Below are 18,092 nucleotides of genomic sequence, written 5' to 3' on the forward strand. Positions count from 1 at the left end.
AGCCATTTTTTTTTCTTGCCCCCGCATGGAAGTAGATTCTCCCAGGGTGTTTGGGTGGACCTGTTCCATGATGTGATCTACTTCTCTGGTGAATGCCCTTGTTTGGGGAAGGCAGTTTTAAGTGTGTTAAGGAGTGTATCCTGGATTTTATCCTTGCCCATATTCTGTGCTATCTGAGTGCCTGGCTGTAGATAACCGATTTCTTGGTGTGTTTGGGGTGGTTACTGAATCTGTGGAGGTAGATGTAGTGATCCGTTGGTTTCTTGTATATGGTTGTCTGCTGGGTTCTATTGTTGAAGCTGATCATGGTGTCTAGGAAGTTGATGCTAGTGTGGAAAGGTTCTAAAAAGAGTTCGAGAGACAGGTGCTGGTTCCTGAAGTTGCAGTGGAAATCTCTGAGGGAGTTTAGGTCCTTTGTCCAGAGGATGAAAATATCATCGATTTATCTCGGGTGTATCATTGGTTTCACAGTGGTGTTTTTCAGAAATTCTTTCTCAAGGTGGCCCATGAAGAGGCTGGCATATCGGCGAGCCATCTTAGTACCCATGGTTGTTCCCATGGTTTGGACAAAGTGTTCGTTGTTGCTTGTAAAGTTGTTATGGGTGAGGATGAAATGTGTTTGGGCTGCATATGTGAGTGTGGTCCGTTGTCTTGTAGATGTTTGAGGCAGGCAGCAATGCTGTCATTGTGAGGGATGTTGGTGTATAGGGAGGTGACATACACCGTGGCGAGGGTAATGTTCTGAGCGGGGGTTGTTAAAGTTGCAGTGTTTCTAGAGGAAGCTGGTTGAGTCCTGGAGGAAGCTGGTCCTTTGTGTGGTGAATGGTGTCTGAGTCCCAATGTTCCTTCAGTAAGGTGCTGTGGCCAGATGTGATAGGTTTGCTTGGGTTCCCTTGTTTGTGTATCCTGGGAAGCCAGTAGAAGGCCCCTGGGGTAGGTTCATGGGGGACGAGGTTGTAGAGTTTCTCTTGGAGTTCTTTGGAGAAAGATGTGATGATATCCTCAAATTCTTGGATGCATTGTGGTGTGGGATTTTCGTTGAGTTCTTTATAGGAAGTGGTGTTGGAGAGTATGTCTACGCTGGATTGAAAAATCCATGGCAGCGAGTCTCAGAGCCCGGGTCTATTGACTCGAGCTTGCAGGGATCGGACTCTATGGCTAAAAATAGTAGTGTAGATGTTTGGGCTGGAGCCCCACAGCCTTAGTCCCATGAGCCTGAGTCAGCTGACCTGGGCCAGCTGTGGCCATGTCATGGGTCTTTTATTGCAGTGTAGATGTACACGGAGGGAATTGTTGGTTGGGCTCGTTGACGTAGTCAGCACTGTTGGGACCACGATGGTGCCCCCTTTGTCTGCTGGTTTGATCGCTATCAGTGGTTGGATTTCAGAGACTGTATAACTGTCCTCTCGGCAGTGGTGAGATTGTGGTGGATGTGACGTTTTGTTAGGGTTTCACAGTCACTACAGCCTACCACCCCGCACTGAAGCCTAGTCTGTGTATTCCCCATTTTGTAGTTGTGCATTGATTTTTCCTTTCTAAGTATGGTACATTGCATTTATCTTTCTTAAATTTCATCTTGTTGAATTCAGACCAATTCTCCAATTTGTCATGGTCTTTTGAATTCTAATCCTCTCTTCCTGAGTGCTTGCAGCCTCTCCCAGCTTGGTGTCATCTGCATATTTTATAAGCAGGTTTTCCACTCCGTTATCCAAGTAATTAATGAAAGTATTGAAGAGTACCAGACTCAGGACTGACCCCTGCAAGATGACCACTAGATATGTCCTCCCAGTTTGACAGCGAATCATTGATATTTGAATACAGTCTTTCAACCAGTTGTACACTCACCTTATAGTAATTTCATCTGGATTCAATTTCCTTACTTTGCTTATGAGAATGTCATGTGGGACTGTGTCAAAAGCTGTACTAAAATCAAGATCTATCATATCTATTGCTTCTCCCATCTACTAGACCTGTAACCCCGTGAAAGAAGAAAATTATGTTGGTTTGGTATAATTTGTCCTTGACCTTATAGTCCTATTCTCCTCTAGGTGCTTAGATACTTATTGTTGAATAGTTTGTTCCAGTGTCTGGGCTGACTGGTCTATAATTCCCTGGGTCCTCTTCGTTCCCCCTTTTAAAGCTAGCTACTATGTTTGCCCTTTTCTAGTCTTCTGGAACCTCACCCATCTTCTGTGAGTTCTCGAAGATGATTGCTAATAGTTCAGAGGTTGCTTCAGCTAGTTCTTTAACTACCCTAGGATGAATTTCTGACTTCATCTAACTCATCTAAATATTCTTTAACCTGTTCTCCCCTATTTTGAGGTATGTTCCTTTCCCCTTATTGTTAATATTGTGTTGAGTGTCTGGTCGCCATTAACCTTTTTAGCAAAGACTGAAGCAAAATAGGCATTAAACACCTCAACCTTCTTGATGTTATTATCTGTTGTTAGCTCTCCGCTGTTAACTAGAAGGACCTATACTTTCCTTCATCCCTCTCTTGCTTCTAATGTATTTAAAGAACCTCCTCTTACACTTGGTAAGGGACATACAAGGCAAATAACTCATTTGGTGTCTTAGCTTTTCTGATTTTGGCTCTGCATGGTTGTGCTATTCTCTGGAACTACTCCTCAGCAATGTATCCATGTTTCCCTGATGTCAGAGCAAAGAAAGATTTGAGGGACAAAGCTATCAATCACTTGCACCAAATCCTGCGGTCAGGCCAAAGCGTGCACAAGGCAGCTGTGGGGTGTGAAGGCAAGAGTATCTCATCACCTCTTCACTCAGCCTAATCCTGGGGATGCTGTGTGCATGGCCAGGCCCTGAGAATAATGCACGGCAGCCTGTGGATGGCTATAAATTAACAGCTGATGTCCAGCCCCAAAGCCACAGCTGGGTATTGGTGCAGCATGGCCTGCCCTGGCCCACACCCCTTTTCCTCTGGAAACTTCCTCCCAGTTGGCAGTGTGATGGGGAGTGGCAAAAGAGCCACCGGAGAATCCCCCTCCCATGACTGGTTTATCCAACTCAATGGTAGATTCCTCATGTGATGTAAGGTGCTGCTCTGCACCTGAGAGTCTCACCCCAGATTCTTAAAAATCAACTCACCAGAATTAAAGTTAAATTTTAAATAAAATATATTTGAGTTAAAGCTTGACTGAACAGAAGAGTTTGTCTTCAAAATAGAGGCATGCCTAGATTTTCAGTAGGAGTGTTTTGATCCTAGTACAGTTCATCTCAGACAATCTGTCATTTCGCTATCTGGTATTCGTAACTAAGGTACTTGTCTGAAGTCTGCCTATGAAACCAGTCTGTTTTAATATGAAGTGAATGGAGCATAATGTCCAGATGAATAAAGCCTTTTTATAGTATAATTGGCAATTGCCAAAAGAGTGCGCTCATTCAGATCTGTTACTTCAGTCATGTGCACGAGGTCAGGAGGACACTCTATATACTGTATATCCCATCTTCTGATTCAGCAGAGAGCAGCTTTACATTTGAAATTCTTGCATCCCACTAGTGTTAAATAAGAGGAGGTGGAAGGAGGGTTGGGAGTGTTTATTTTGTGTCTGCATGTACTGCTGAGAGAGGCAACTCTCAGAACAGCTCATTAAGTGATTCGGTCTTGTGCTGCAAGCTGTCAGGACAGTCATTTTAATCTTGCAGACATATGTTGTCTCTCCACAGAGAGCATAATTGAGGAATAGATTCTTTTTACAGGGTTGCGTTTTCCGGGGATGTTGGTTGGGGTTTTCTTTCTTTTGTGTTTTGTTTATTTTTGGAAAATTGCACATCTTCTGTGTTGGTGGAGAAATTGTTTTCAGCGCAGAGGCATTTGTTTTACATAGATAATAAGTGTAATTAATATTCCAGAAGATCATCTGGTAAATCGTTTTATTTCTGTACTAATTTGTACAACTTTTTATATTTTATTTCTACAAACTACAAATATAGTAAAGTTAGACTTTTTTCGTGGATTTTGCTTTTATCCATTTTAATTTAGTGAAAGCAAAAGTAATTTACTGCTTTTGTCTAAACATATAACACCTTCTGGACTACTGCAAATATCTCATTTTAAAATCACAACCTGCCTGTGATAATGTGTTCACTTTTGAAAAGATATTTTGGTCAAGTTATTCTGATTGGCTGAAATCCTGGTACCAGTGAAGTTAATGGGAGTTTTGCCATTGACTTCAGTGGCGCTGGAATTTCATCTTTTGTGAATATATACACCATTTTGATCCTGTATTAGTATGTAAGACTTGACTTTAACACAGCTCTGTACATTTCTCAGGAAAGCATTGTTTCCACTGTATCTCATTTCAGTGATCTTAGAGCAGCTTGTTTGACCTCTAGTGTTGAAATATGAAATTGCATCCCACTGACAAAACATTTTACGTTTCAGAAAAACCAGTCTCCCCCAAATCAGGAACACTGAAGAGTCCTCCCAAAGGTTTTGATACGTCTGCAATTAGCAAAAGCTATTACAATGTGGTGAGTGAGCCCTTTCCTTATTCTGAATTATATATAATAGAACCTCAATAATTTGCTCACTTCAGAATCTGTATAAAAAGTGCCACCTCTTAGCCAAAATTGAAAAGCCAAGGGCTGTAGTGAATTTTCACATTACCAAGGCCTTCACTATTTTTACAAAATATTCTATTGTACATTTATGAATATGCTATAAGTGTGATCCTAAATCAGTTGAACGAAACAGTGTCAGAGTAAGTGAAGAAAGTTTATTTCTGGAGTGCATTTTATACTTTTTTTGTTCACTTGTTAATTTGCAAAAATCAGTTATTTGCAGTAAGTCTCTTCCAGTCATTTTAAATTAACAAGGTTATACTTTACTTGTCCTTTGTCTTAAACCAAAGAGGTTAAACATTTTGGCAGAGACGTTTCTTGTCCTCCCTGTCTACTTTGCTGTGCTCTTTAATCAACCTACATAACTGAGTAATCAGCTGCTGGGACCTCTCATTTACACAGTTTATCTGAACTTTCAGAAAGAGGAAATGTGAAGACAGAGGTGGTTAACCTTTGATATATTTTATATATTTTCTCAGCATATTACTGACATTTCTTTTGTAGATACAAGATATAATATTACAAAACTTGCTTTTTTTAATGAATACAATAGCTTTCATCCTGTATTTTATAAAATATGGGTACTTATGGAAGTTCTGTCATCTTGTTAACAAAAATAATAAATGTGTTAATTGTAAACTACTGGTCTTTGCTGATGTCATAACATCAACTCTTTTTCTTTTTCTTTGGTGCAGCTGTCTTTTTTTTTTATGTGTTAATATATTTTCAGCAGGGCTCTTAAAGTAGAGAATATAGTTATTAGTTTGATATTATAGTTTGATAGTTGATATAGTTTGATAGTTATTATGTTTTGTGAAGAAGTGCGGCGGCTAACAGGAACCACCTCGAAGAATGCAATGATTGTCTATAGCTCAGTTATTTGAAAAACACACACATATACACACACACACACCCACCCATCCCTATATCAGGGATTCTCAGCCTTTTTCTTTCTGAGGCTCCCTCAACGTGCTATAAAAATGCCAGAGCCCAGCAGGGGGTGGGGCCCATTTTAGGCTTCAGCTGTAGGGGAGGAGAGGCGCTTGGGCATAGGCATAATTTGACTTCTATATCTGGGGAGCAGGCTCAGGCCAGCTCCCCATGGCAGGGTCCAGGGAGGCAGTGCCACTTCCACCCCCTGAGTCACCTCAGCAGGCCCTCCAACCTGTCTGGCATGAGGGGGGAGTGCGCAACCAAAAATAATAATTGAAAGGGATGGGAGGCTCAGCTCAAAAAGTTTGAAAACCGTTCAGGGTGCAGGGAGGGGGTAGCTGGGGCTGTGTGCAGGCGGGGGGTAGCTCAGGGTGCAGGGAGGGGGTAGCTGGGGCTGTGTGCAGGCGAGGGGTAGCTCAGGGTGCAGGGAGGGGGTAGCTGGGGCTGTGTGCAGGCGGGGGGATAGCTCAGGGTGCAGGGAGGGGGTAGCTGGGGCTGTGTGCAGGCGGGGGGTAGCTCAGGGTGCAGGGAGGGGGTAGCTGGGGCTGTATGCAGGCAAGAGGGTAGCTCTGAGTGCAGGGAGAGGGGTAACTAGGGCTGTGTGCAGGCAGGGGTGTAGTTCAGGGTGCAGCGAGAGGGGTAGTTGGGGCTCCGTGCAGGCAGGGGGTAGCTCAGGATGTAGGAAGAGGGTAGCGAGGGGCTGTGTGCTGGGAGGGCCCCGTCATTATGGTCGTTGCTCCCCGAGGGATTTGTCAGCCCTGGAGCTGGGACCCCACAAGCAGTCAGAGGGGGCTGGGAACTAAGGAGCAGCCACAGCCCCATGTACCGGCAGCAGACAGAGGAGACAGGGAAGCACCACACCATGGTGCTCCATGGTACCAGCCAGGGCAGCAGCCCGGCCCCACGTTGCCTGGCTGTGGCTTCCTATGTCCAACCTGGCCAGGGGCTAGAGCCTCAGGACGTCAGGGAAAGAGGGTGGGGATGGAGCCACGGCTGGGTTTGCCCCAGCTCTGGTTACGGCACTGCTGTTTGCAGGGGGGAAGCAATTTCCCCCTGCCTCCCCCAAACTCCGCCTGTGGGCTCGGGTCGGGGCTCCAGGGCTCGCAGACCCCCTGGTACCACCTTTAAACCAAACCCCCAGTTGAGAACCGCTGCCCTCGAGTGCCTGTCTCAATAAGAACAGGAGGACTTGTGGCACCTTAGAGACTAACCAATTTATTTGAGCATAAGCTTTTGTGAGCTACAGCCCACTTCATCGGAACCTGCCACAAGTCCTCCTTTTCTTTCTGCGGATACGGACTAACCCGGCTGCTACTCTGAAACCTGTCTCAGTAGTTAATATTATTGGGAATGGAGGGCTGCTGATGGGTCATGTATTGCATCCAATACCTGATAGCCAGGATAAAAAATAGCGGTTCTGCCATGTACCCTTTGCAATCTGAAGGAATCATGCTTGTAACTGTAACATGACAATCAACTTGCTATTTAATAATTTCTTAAAGTGTGTAAAGGTATGTAATCTTCAGTAGAAAACTTCAAAAAATTGGCAGTGTTGCTCTGGGTTTTTAAAACATTGCTCACTTTTCACTCCTGTGTTTTTCCTTGATTTGAAAATGTTAATCTTAAAATTTTGATCTGTAAAGTGATTTTCTCAATGATACCATCCCATGGAAATGTGCATGATCCTGTTATGGTTTGAAGTTGTCAGTAAGGAATCAGTTAGTGCCATTTCTCTCTGCCTTTTCTCTCTTATCCCAGCTATTTTATTTCATTTTGTTGGGTCTAGATAGCTAGTTGACGTGAAAATGAAAAAAGAAAACGGAAAAAAATCTGACTCATTTTCACAATAATGTATTCAGATGTTTGTTCCAGGCCATTTTATGACCCACAAATGGGCCTCTTGAGAAAGGGTTGGCTTTGTTCAAAGTATGGGAGAAGTGGGGGGGAGGGGATATTATCTATCTTATATTTTTTGATTCAGAAATTCAAACTTTGACCAAGTTAAATTCCAAAATTCTTAGTTTCAAAATTGAAATTTTTACACCCAAATAGGACCAGAGATGTTTTTCATGAAGTCACACTTTGTTCTTCAGTGACCTTAGGCACAAGGTAATAGGTCTGTCTGCTCACAAACCAAGAAGAATTAGTAGGAGAAGCAAAAGTGGATGGGAACCTGAGAGGCAGTGACCATGAGATGGTCGAGTTCAGGATCCTGACACAAGGAAGAAAGGAGAGCCGCAGAGTATGGACCCTGGAGTTCAGAAAAGCAGACCTTGACTCCCTCAGGGAACTGATGGGCAGGATCCCCTGGGAGAATAACGTGAGGGGGAAAGGAGTCCAGGAGAGCTGGCTGTATTTTAAAGAAGCCTTATTGAGGTTACAGGAACAAACCATCCCGATGTATAGAAAGAATAGTAAATATGGCAGGCAACCAGTTTGGCTTAACAGTGAAATCCTTGCTGATCTTAAACACAAAAAAGAAGCTTACAAGAAGTGGAAGATTGGACAAATGGCCAGGGAGGAGTATAAAAATATTGCTCAGGCATGCAGGAGTGAAATCAGGAAGGTCAAATCACACTTGGAGTTGCAGCTAGCAAGAGATGTTAAGAGTAACAAGAAGGGTTTCTTCAGGTATGTTAGCAACAAATAGAAAATCGAGGAAAGTGTGGGCCCCTTACTGAATGAGGGAGGCAACCTAATGACAGAGGATGTGGAAAAAGCTAATGTACTCAATGCTTTTTTGGCCTCTGTCTTCACGAATAAGGTGTAACAATGCTGGTTCTGGCGGGACCCAACTGAGAGTGCCAATTCAGGACAAATTGCTTAAAGCAGGGCAGTTACAGCCCAAGGCTGGGGTTTCTGTGCACACCAAGGCAAACCAAACCAGCCAAATGGAGAAGACTTTGGTTTTACCCCACTGGCTAACCACAAGTCACACAAGCAATTCCCTTACACACTCCAGTTTCCCAGTATCACCACCAGTGCCATTCGTTATGGGGACAAATGGTTCTGAAAACCAATACCCCAGTAAAAGAAAAACGTTCTCTCTATCCCAAAGGACCAAGCCCCAGACCCAGGTCAATATACAAATCAGATCTTACCCACAAATCACGCTGTTGCCAATCCTTTAGAAATCTAAAATCTAAAGTTTTATTCATAAAAGGAAAAATATATAGATGAGAGCTAGGATTGGTTAGAATCAATTACATACAGTAATGGCAAAGTTCTTGGTTCAGGCTTGCAGCAGTGATAGAATAAACTGCAGGTTCAAATCAAGTCTCTGGAGTACATCCACAGCTGGGATGGGTCTTTCAGTCCTTGGTTCAAAGCTTCAGTGTAGCAAAGTTCCTCTAGAGATAAAAAGCAGGACTGAAGACAAGATGGAGGAGCTGCAGCAGCTTTTTATATTCTCTTTCCATGTGGTCTCTGCTTTCTTTGTCCCAAAGACAAGCTGTCCATCACAGGGCCTGGAAAAGCCTCAGAGTTCTGTCCATAGGCATGTCCCTGCATACCTTGCTGAGTCACAAGGCGTGTCTGCCTTCTCTCAATGGGTCACTTGGATAGCTGATGGTCCTTAATGGGCCATCAAGCAGGCTAGGCAGAGCTGACACCAACTTGTCTGGAGTGTTCCCCAGAAGCATAGCACAAGTTTGAAATACAGACAGAATAGAGCCAATATTCATAATTTTAACTATAAAAATGATACACACATCTAGACAGCATAATCATATCCAGCAAACCATAACCTTGTCTTAGACACCTCGTTTGACCCCCTTTACGCAAGATTTGGTGCCACTACAGGACCTTGGTTGCAACAATGATCTATACGGTCCCAGTTTACATCAATAATATCACACAAGGTCAACTCCCAGACTGCTGGAGTGGGCAGCACAGCATGGGGAGGAGGTGACCAGCCCTCTGTGGAGAAGGAAGTGGTTCAGAACTATTCAGAAAAGCTGGACGAGCACAAGTCCATGGGACCGGATGCACTGCATCCGAGGGTGCTAAAGGAGTTGGCGGATGTGATTGCAGAGCCATTGGCCATTATCTTTGAAAACTCATGGCGATCGGGGGAGGTCCCAGATGACTGGAAAAAGGCTAATGTAGTGCCCATCTTTAAAAAAGGGAAGAAGGAGGATCCGGCGAATACAGGCCAGTCAGCCTCACCTCAATCCCTGGAAAAATCATGGAGCAGGTCCTCAAGGAATCAATTCTGAAGCACTTAGAGGAGAGGAAAGCGATCAGGAACAGTCAGCATGGATTCACCAAGGGCAAGTCATGCCTGACTAACCTAATTGCCTTCTATGATGAGATAACTGGCTCTGTGGATGAGGGGAAAGCAGTGGATATTCCTTTACTTTAGCAAAGCTTTTGACACTGTCTCCCAGAGTATTCTTGCCAGCAAGTTAAAGACGTATGGGCTGGATGAATGGACTATAAGGTGGATAGATAGCTGGCTAGGTCGTCGGGCCCGATGGGTAGTGATCAATGGCTCTATGTCTAGTTGGCAGCCGGTATCAAGCGGAGTGCCCCAAGGGTCAGTCCTGGGGCCGGTTTTGTTCAATATCTTCATTAATGGTCTGGAAGATGGTGTGGATTGCACCCTCAGCAAGTTTGCAGATGACACTAAACTGAGAGGAGTGGTAGATACGCTGAAGGGTGGGGATAGGATATAGAGGGCCTTAGACAAATTAGAGGATTGGGCCAAAAGAAATCTGATGAGGTTCAACAAGGACAAGTGCTGAGTCCTGCACTTAGGACGGAAGAACCCAATGCACCGCTACAGACTAGGGACCGAATGGCTCTGCAGCGGTTCTGCGGAAAAGGACCTAGGGGTTACAGTGGACGAGAAGCTGGATATGAGTCAACAGTGTGCCCTTGTTGCTAAGAAGGCCGATGGCATTTTGGGATGTATATGTAGGGGCATTGCCAGCAGATCGAGGGACGTGATCATTCCCCGCTATTCGGCAGTGGTGAGGCCTCATCTGGAGTACTGTGTCCAGTTTTGGGCCCCACACTAGAAGAAGGATGTGGAAAAATTGGAAAGAGTCCAGTGGAGGGCAACAAAAATGATTATGGGGCTGGAGCACACGACTTATGAGGGAAGGCTGAGGGAACTGGGATTATTTAGTCTGCGGAAGAGAAGAATGAGGGGGGATTTGATAGCTGTTTTCAACTACCTGAAAGGGGGTTCCAAAGAGGATGGATCTAGACTGTTCTCAGTGGTAGCAGATGACAGAACAAGGAGTAATGGTCTCAAGTTTCAGTGGGGGAGGTTTTGGTTGGATATTAAGAAAAACTTTTTCACTAGGAGGGTGGTGAAGCCCTAGAAAGCCCTGGCTAGGATGATTTAGTTGGGGATTGGTCCGGCTGTGAGCAGGGGATTGGACTAGATGACCTCCTGTGGTCCCTTCCAACCCTGATATTCTATGATTCTATGATGAAAGGAGAAAATCCCTGGAAATACTCATTTTTAGGAGGGGGTTTGCGAGACTTGACATTTTAGTGGAAGGGGTTCACAGGTTGTTTAAAGTTTGGGAACCACTGATCTTGACTATTCTCAGTGGTACCAGATGACAGAACAAGGAGTAATGGTCTCAAGTTGCAGTGGCGGAGGTTTAGGTTGGATGTTAGGAAAAACTTTTTCATTAGGAGGGTGGTGAAGTATTGGAATGGATTACCTAGGGAGGTGGTGGAATCTCCTTCCTTAGAGGTTTTCAAGGTCAGGCCTGGCAAAGCCCTGGCTGGGAAGATTTAGTTGGGGATTGGTCCTGCTTTGAGCAGGGGATTGGACTAGATGACCTCCTAAGGTCCCTTCCAACCCTGATATTCTATGATTCTATGAACATGGCAGCCTTTACTTAGAATACATTTTGCATTTATTGTCTGAGGATTAACCCTTCTAAAGTTATTAGAGTATAAACATTTATGTTGAACAAAGGTGCAACCTGTATCTCTCTAGTTTTATTTCTTCATAAATAGTAGTAAATGGCACTTCAATATTGGCAGAGACTAAAGGGAAAAGAATAATCAAGGTATGAAATTCAGTTTTCTAGACTTTGACTAAATCTTTTAGAAGCTAGTATCTAAGCCTCCCTTTGAAATAAGGATGTAAAGCTCAGCATTCTTTGCAGTACTGCTGTTAGTTTACATCACATACATTTTGGTCTCTTGGGTATGTCTAGTTTTTTAAAATTCTTTTCACTCTGCCTATTGCTCTGTGTTCATAGAATCATAGAATATCAGGGTAGGAAGGGACCTCAAGAGGTCATCTAGTCCAACCCCCTGCTCAAAGCAGGACCGATCCTGTTGTTTTGATCAGCGTTTTACATTTATTACCAGTGTTTTAATTAGTACGAGGTTTTCAAATATGAACATAAATCAAAATTTGACCTGGTTGAAGCTTTCAGAAAATTTTATCCTGGGTATGAAACTTCATTCATAAACAATAAATACTTTTTAAATTTGTCAGTCTGTATTAGGGGTAAAATTCCTCCCTCTACAGAAAACTGAAGTAAATGGACTCTTCATGGGCAAACTACAGGGGAGTTAAGGTTGGGAATCGTTGCTTAACCTAGGGACAGAGTGTAACAATGCCAATAGACCCATAGCCACGGTTCCAACCTCTGGTCTTGAACAAGATTGCCCCAAAATCTTAGCTCTTGTATGGGTGTTTTGAAACTGGCAAGCTTGGATGTGGTGGTGCTTGAGGGGTTCTAGTCGTGTTGTTCTTGTAACATATTGATGCATGGCAGGAATCTCCACGGGGATATAGTAGAGGTCTATAAAATCATGATTGGTGTGGAGAAAGTAAATAAGGAAGTGTTATTTAGTCCTTCTCATAACACAAGAACTAGGGGGTCACCAAATGAAATTAATAGGGAGCAGATTTAAAACGAACAAAAGGAAGTATTTTTTCCATACAACGCACAGTCAACTTGTGGAATTCCTTATCAGAGGATGTTGCGAAGGCCAAGACTATAACAGGGTTAAAAAAAGAACTAGATAAATTCATGGAGGATAGGTCCATCAATGGCCATTAGCCAGGATGGGCAGGGATGGTGTCCCTAGCCTCTGCCAGAAGCTGGGAATGGGCGACAGGGGATGGATCACTTGATGTTTCCCTGTTAGGTTCACTCCCTCTGGGGCACCTGGCATTGGCCACTGTTGGCAGACAGGATACTGGGCTAGATGAACCTTTGGTCTGACCCCGTATGGCCGTTCTTATGTTCAAGCCTCACAGTAGGTTTTTGGAGAAAGAGTTGTGATATTAGACAGCCATCATGGAAGGAGGAAGGAGTCAAAGTGCAGTTCAGCGCAAACTCAGAATATGGTGGGGGAAATTTTGCCAACTCCCCTTCCAGGATGGGACAGGGCAGTGGAAAATCTCATAATCTGATGACCTCAGGGCTCTTTCCACAAATATGCTACCCACTCCTCCCTGATCATGTTATTTTATTTTATCAATTTATAGAGCACCATCTGCAATTAATAAACTGTTTTCATACATTCTGATCTCAAAGTAAGTTTGATTTAGTACATATTACACTATGTAATTGAGTATGCAGGACAAGATATGTGCTTGGCAGGGGAATATATAAATAATAAATTGCAGTGAATTATTTTGATGCAAAGCCCATCCATCTTGACATATAAGGATACTTAAGAACTACATAATCTGAACCAGATGTAGAATTAACAATGAAATACATTACTTTAAATGAAGGATAAATAAGTAACTAGATGCTGCAAAGTGGGCATGTTATCACATGACATCCCTGTAGGACAGGCTTTAAAAAAAAAATTATTTGTACTTTCACCTTTTGCTAGTTGACCATTATAGAATAATAAAGCTTAATGTGTCAAGTTTTATTTCTCTATTATGTAAGTCTATAAGATAATGGTCTACTATATGCAGATAGCACAAATTCAAGTAGAGGATTTCTAGTGACTGTTCTAGGGGTGGAAAACGAGGTAAAGCAATAGTTCACTTTCTGACTCTAATTTTCCATTATTTGTTCCTATATGCTTTAAAATGAGAGCCCTTCTATAAGGCCAAACTTTGCAAGCTGCATCAGCTGGCATTTGCATGTGCAAAATAGTTCATTACAAATCTCAAAGTACCCTTTGTTTGCTTGTAGATGTAGAATTTGTGCATGTGTAACATTTGCATGCCCTGCTTAGGAGTTCATGTTTGAGGATGTGGCTTGTTGAATTCCAGTGCTAAAAGCAAAGTACACAATGATTTTTATTTGTTATAATGAGGTGATGCTTTAGATGAGCGATGGTAGTGGTGTGACAAAATGGTAATGTGCCGCGTGTCCCTAATGTTGTAACAAAATCTGATTTTCTTTTCATGTGGTTTGAAAGTTGCTCAGTTCTATGTAGGTCATTTAAATCCATTTTTGGGTGATAGTTTTTGCCTTAGGGAGGTTACTGGGTTTGTGTGACAGAACTGTTAACCACGCTTGATTTTTCCATGCCTTGTGACTAAGGGAAAGCTTGCACTGGATGAGCTCAGCTTTCTATGCCATTCATTAGTGTTACGTATTGTAAAAGCTGCCCTTTCAATGAAAACGACCCGTTCCTTTGGTACCCAGACTTATCTGTGCAAATGTTGTGATGGAGCTTTGAGAACAAGGTCTTTGAGGTCTCATGGGGTCTTGCAGCAGCCAGAACATGCAGAAAGCAGGAAAGGCAAGAAAGGTGATTATTAGAGAATACAGGCATGGTGGTGAGATTAGGAATTCGGAAGTGCTCTGGAGAGGCACTGTAATACTCTATACTTGTAATACTGAGCACTTTATAGAACTTTATATCTTCAAAGTGCTGTACAGACATTTAATCCTCACAACTTCCTCGTGAGGTAGGTAAGTAATACTGAAAGTTGCTGGGGGCAGGGTGACACAGAAAAATGGCATTTAGATCTCTGTGAACCAGGTTTAAAAAAAATGCTTCTCAAAGTAGAAACAAAAATGCTGTATACAATGACAGTCATCACTCTTTATGCAGACAGGAAAGTCAACTAAAGGAGAAGTTTAATGTATTTTAAATGACTTTTAATAATATGTGCATGTCTAATAGCATTGCATCGCACCAGCAGAGTTTTGGAATGGTTTAAAACAAAGTAGGTGAATCTGATAACTTACCTTTTTGAGTAGGGCTTTACAGCACAGTGATATTGACTGTTCAATGCATTTTAATTTCCTGGGGGTACTGCTGCATATTGATTCTTAAAAATGTTGAAATATTTGCTACCTTATTAAATGATTTTTTTCAAAAAAATCAAGCGATCTCTGTACAGGTTAATATTATTTAGTCACCAGATTTTCAGGCAGTTATTACGTTGTGAAACAGAATGTACATTCAGAATATTTGCTGTGTCATAGAGACTGCCATGGTACTGAGGCTTTTTTCAAGTCTCCAGCAAATTTCTTTCACTTTGGTCCTGGAGCACTTTGTCATGTTCAGGATGTCATGTTCTTGATGTTGGTTCATCTCCTTCCTTCTTCTCAGCTTTGGAAAGTTTTGTGTGTGTACATATTGTTTTATGGGAAATCCGTGTTGGAAAAATTAATTTTGGAGTTAGCCCTGAGAGGGCAAATGGCTCTATGTGTTATGCATTTTATTTTAGCACTCTTTTTGTTATATTTTTGCATGAAACCTTGTTCACTCTTGTTTGCGATTCTGTAATGATCAGCTATTGTTTTTATCTTTGTTTAGTCCCTTTCCAAACACATTAAAACTAATACGTTTATTCCCCTTACAGTTTGTGTGCTAATGTTGTACTGTATGTTCTAGCTGCGCAATTAATAGCTAATGCTTTCTCTGTGGCATTCCTCTGACACAGTGTCTTGAAGAATGGAGACATTTTAATCTTTGGGTCAGGATTCAGAGTTCCAACAAGAGAATGAACTCGAAAGTGGTCTCTTTTCCTTCAGATGAATAGAACCATTCAGAGAATAAAGCAGAATTCAATGACACCAAGGAAAGAAACAGTGAATTCTTCATTTTAAATAGTTCAGATGTCATTTGTTTCATCAGGTTTGCATTTAGACATGAATGGCTTTTTATGTCTTAAAACAGAGTATAGACTACAACGATGAATAATGCATTTAGTGCAGTCCTTATTGTAAATGATGAAATTAGACATTAATATAGACAAATATAACACAAGAGAGAGAAGGTAATGTGGCAACTTACATGCAATACGTTAGAAGTCACAGAACTATCCAGAACACACCCATGTTACATTGGTTTAAAGCAAGAACAAATCTAATTGTGATTCTGTAAGGCAGAAAAGCTTTAAAATGGTCTGTTTCCTTACATATAAAATATTCTAACAAGTTTAGGGAAATATATTTAATTCAGACACGAAAGGCCATTCTGTTGCTGAATCACCAGTAAGTAAAATCTGTACTGTGCATATCTGTTGACATTTTGGAGACAATGAAACCTGTCTGAAGGGGCTACAGAACTGTGGTTGCTTAACAAAGGAGGGACTTCTACTATAAATGCATCAGGTCAAGGAAACAACGCCATGCTCTGGGTGTCCCTAAACCCCTGACTGCTAGAAACTGGAACTGGATGGTGGGGTGGATTCCTTGATAAATTTCCGTGTTCTGTTCACTCCCTCTGAAGCATCTTGCACTGGCCACTGTTGGAAGACCAGAACTGGGCTAGATGGATCATTGGTAAGGCTGCGAGTCTGTCATGGAGGTCACAGATTCTGTGACATTTCGTGATCTCCGTGACTTCTACAGTGGCGGGTGCTGGCTCAGGGGCTGCCCAAGCCGAGCAGCCCCAGGGCCAGCAGCAGGAGTTTGGGTGTGTGGGAAGGGGCTAGGGGCAGAGGGGGGGCGCTTTTCCCAGGGTGGGGGGGCTCCCCGTCTCCCACTGGCATGGCCCTGCAGCTCCTAGGTGGAGGGGACAGGGAGCTGCATGTGCTGCCCATGCTCGCATGCCCCCTCCTCTGCAGCTCCCATTGGCTGCAGTTCCTGGCCAATGGAAGCTGTGCAGCTGGTGCTTGTGGCAGGAGCAGCGTGCAAAACTCCCTGGCCCCTCCGCTGCCTAGGAGCTGCAGGGACACATGGCGGAGCCGGGTAGGGAGCTTGCGAGCCCCACCAAACCCCCCCAGCACCAGTGGGGTCCCGGGCCACCTCTTCCAGCATCCGCAGCACCTCTGGATGCCCCCCCAGAACACCCGCGGCCCCCCACCCAGGTTTTAGTATGGGGTATGTAGTAAAAGTCATGGACAGGTCATGGGCCATGAATTTTTTTTTTTGTTGCCCGTGACCTGTCCATGACTTTTACTAAAAATACCCATGACTAAAACTTAGTGTTAATCATTGATCTTACCCAGTATGGCCGTTCTTATGTTCTTAGAACCGAGCAGAATACATTTTAGGATCTTTTGGGGCAGTCTCTTTAGAGGAGGTTGCCTAATAAAGAATGATCTCCTGTATACATTTCAGGTTATTCTAAATTACTGCTGTTGATGTACATGTGGTGATGTGATGTAAAAAAGTCTTGTGCCATATTGTTTGTCTTTGTTTTATGTCCGAAACTGTGGTAATTTTTCTGCAGTAGTTTACTGCTGTTACATTCACATTCAGTCAACATTCTGTAATGTGTTTTTAAACAGAATTATCTTAAAATAATCACATTGTGTATTTAAAATTTACCCACAGTCCTCCTAGACACAGAATTGCACTTCCAGGTAAACTCAGTAACAAATTTGGCAGTCAAGATTTGGTGACTGCCTTGGTTTTAATCGTTAAGATTGAGGAAATAATCCCAATAGAAGAATAGATGGTAACAAGGGATTCAAAAGACTAGTGCTAACTTCTGGTACTTTTTGTAATTTTCTGAAAACCCCTCAACTGTTTTAAAGTGTATAGAAGCAATAATATTCTCCTACTTTTGAAAAAGCTCAGTGTGTAGGTATTTAAATTCTACAGGAAACATTGTTGCTAAGTTTAATGAAACCTTCCTTTGGGCTTACTCCTTTTGTGGTACATAGACATCTGAAGGAAAAGTTTAATAGCTGCAATGCGTAATATTTAACAACTTATTGTCAGTGTATGAATCTAATTCAGTATCTGATTATTAGCTCTTTGGGTAAGTTTTATGGTCTTACAGTATGCTCGTTACAGTAAATGCTAAAAAGAATATTTCAATTTTTAAAAAATATTTTGTAATGTCTCTTTGAAAACAACAAAATAGTCACTAATTGTCATATATTTATTGTAGGTGCTACAAAATATTTTAGAAACAGAAAATGAATATGCTAAGGAACTACAGACAATGCTTTCAAACTACTTGCGACCGTTACAAGTCAGTGAAAAGTATGTGCGTTTTGTTTTCTTTTAATTTACCTAGGGCTTAGATTTTGTTTTTCATATGATCAAAACTTCAGTTTTACAAGCTTTACAGTTAAGTAGTCACTTGGCATTGACATGTTTGCCTATAATCTCTTAGGCTTTGATTGTAAGATCATTGGTGCAGGATCTGTTTTTTTGTCCTCTTTGTCCAGTGCCTAGCACAGTAGGGTCCTGCTCCATGACTAGGGCTCCTAG

General features: G+C 42.5%; 1 protein-coding gene across 11 annotated transcripts in view; it reads left to right on the forward strand.

The window, feature by feature from the left end:
• ARHGEF7 (Rho guanine nucleotide exchange factor 7) overlaps window positions 1-18,092 on the forward strand; it is a 188,672-nt gene that overhangs the window by 94,653 nt on the left and 75,927 nt on the right. For all 11 annotated transcript variants that reach the window (XR_005225098.2, XM_037896966.2, XM_037896973.2 and 8 more), the window contains 2 exons: window positions 4,403-4,491; window positions 17,767-17,861. Coding sequence is in view for 10 of the 11 variants with exons in the window: in XM_037896966.2 (XP_037752894.1) it covers window positions 4,403-4,491; window positions 17,767-17,861 (184 nt within the window). In the remaining variant the exon portion in view is untranslated. The remainder of the gene's footprint in view (window positions 1-4,402; window positions 4,492-17,766; window positions 17,862-18,092) is intronic.

Source organism: Chelonia mydas, chromosome 1, assembly GCF_015237465.2.
Source record: "Chelonia mydas isolate rCheMyd1 chromosome 1, rCheMyd1.pri.v2, whole genome shotgun sequence".
In the NCBI taxonomy this organism is placed as follows: Eukaryota; Metazoa; Chordata; order Testudines; family Cheloniidae; genus Chelonia; species Chelonia mydas.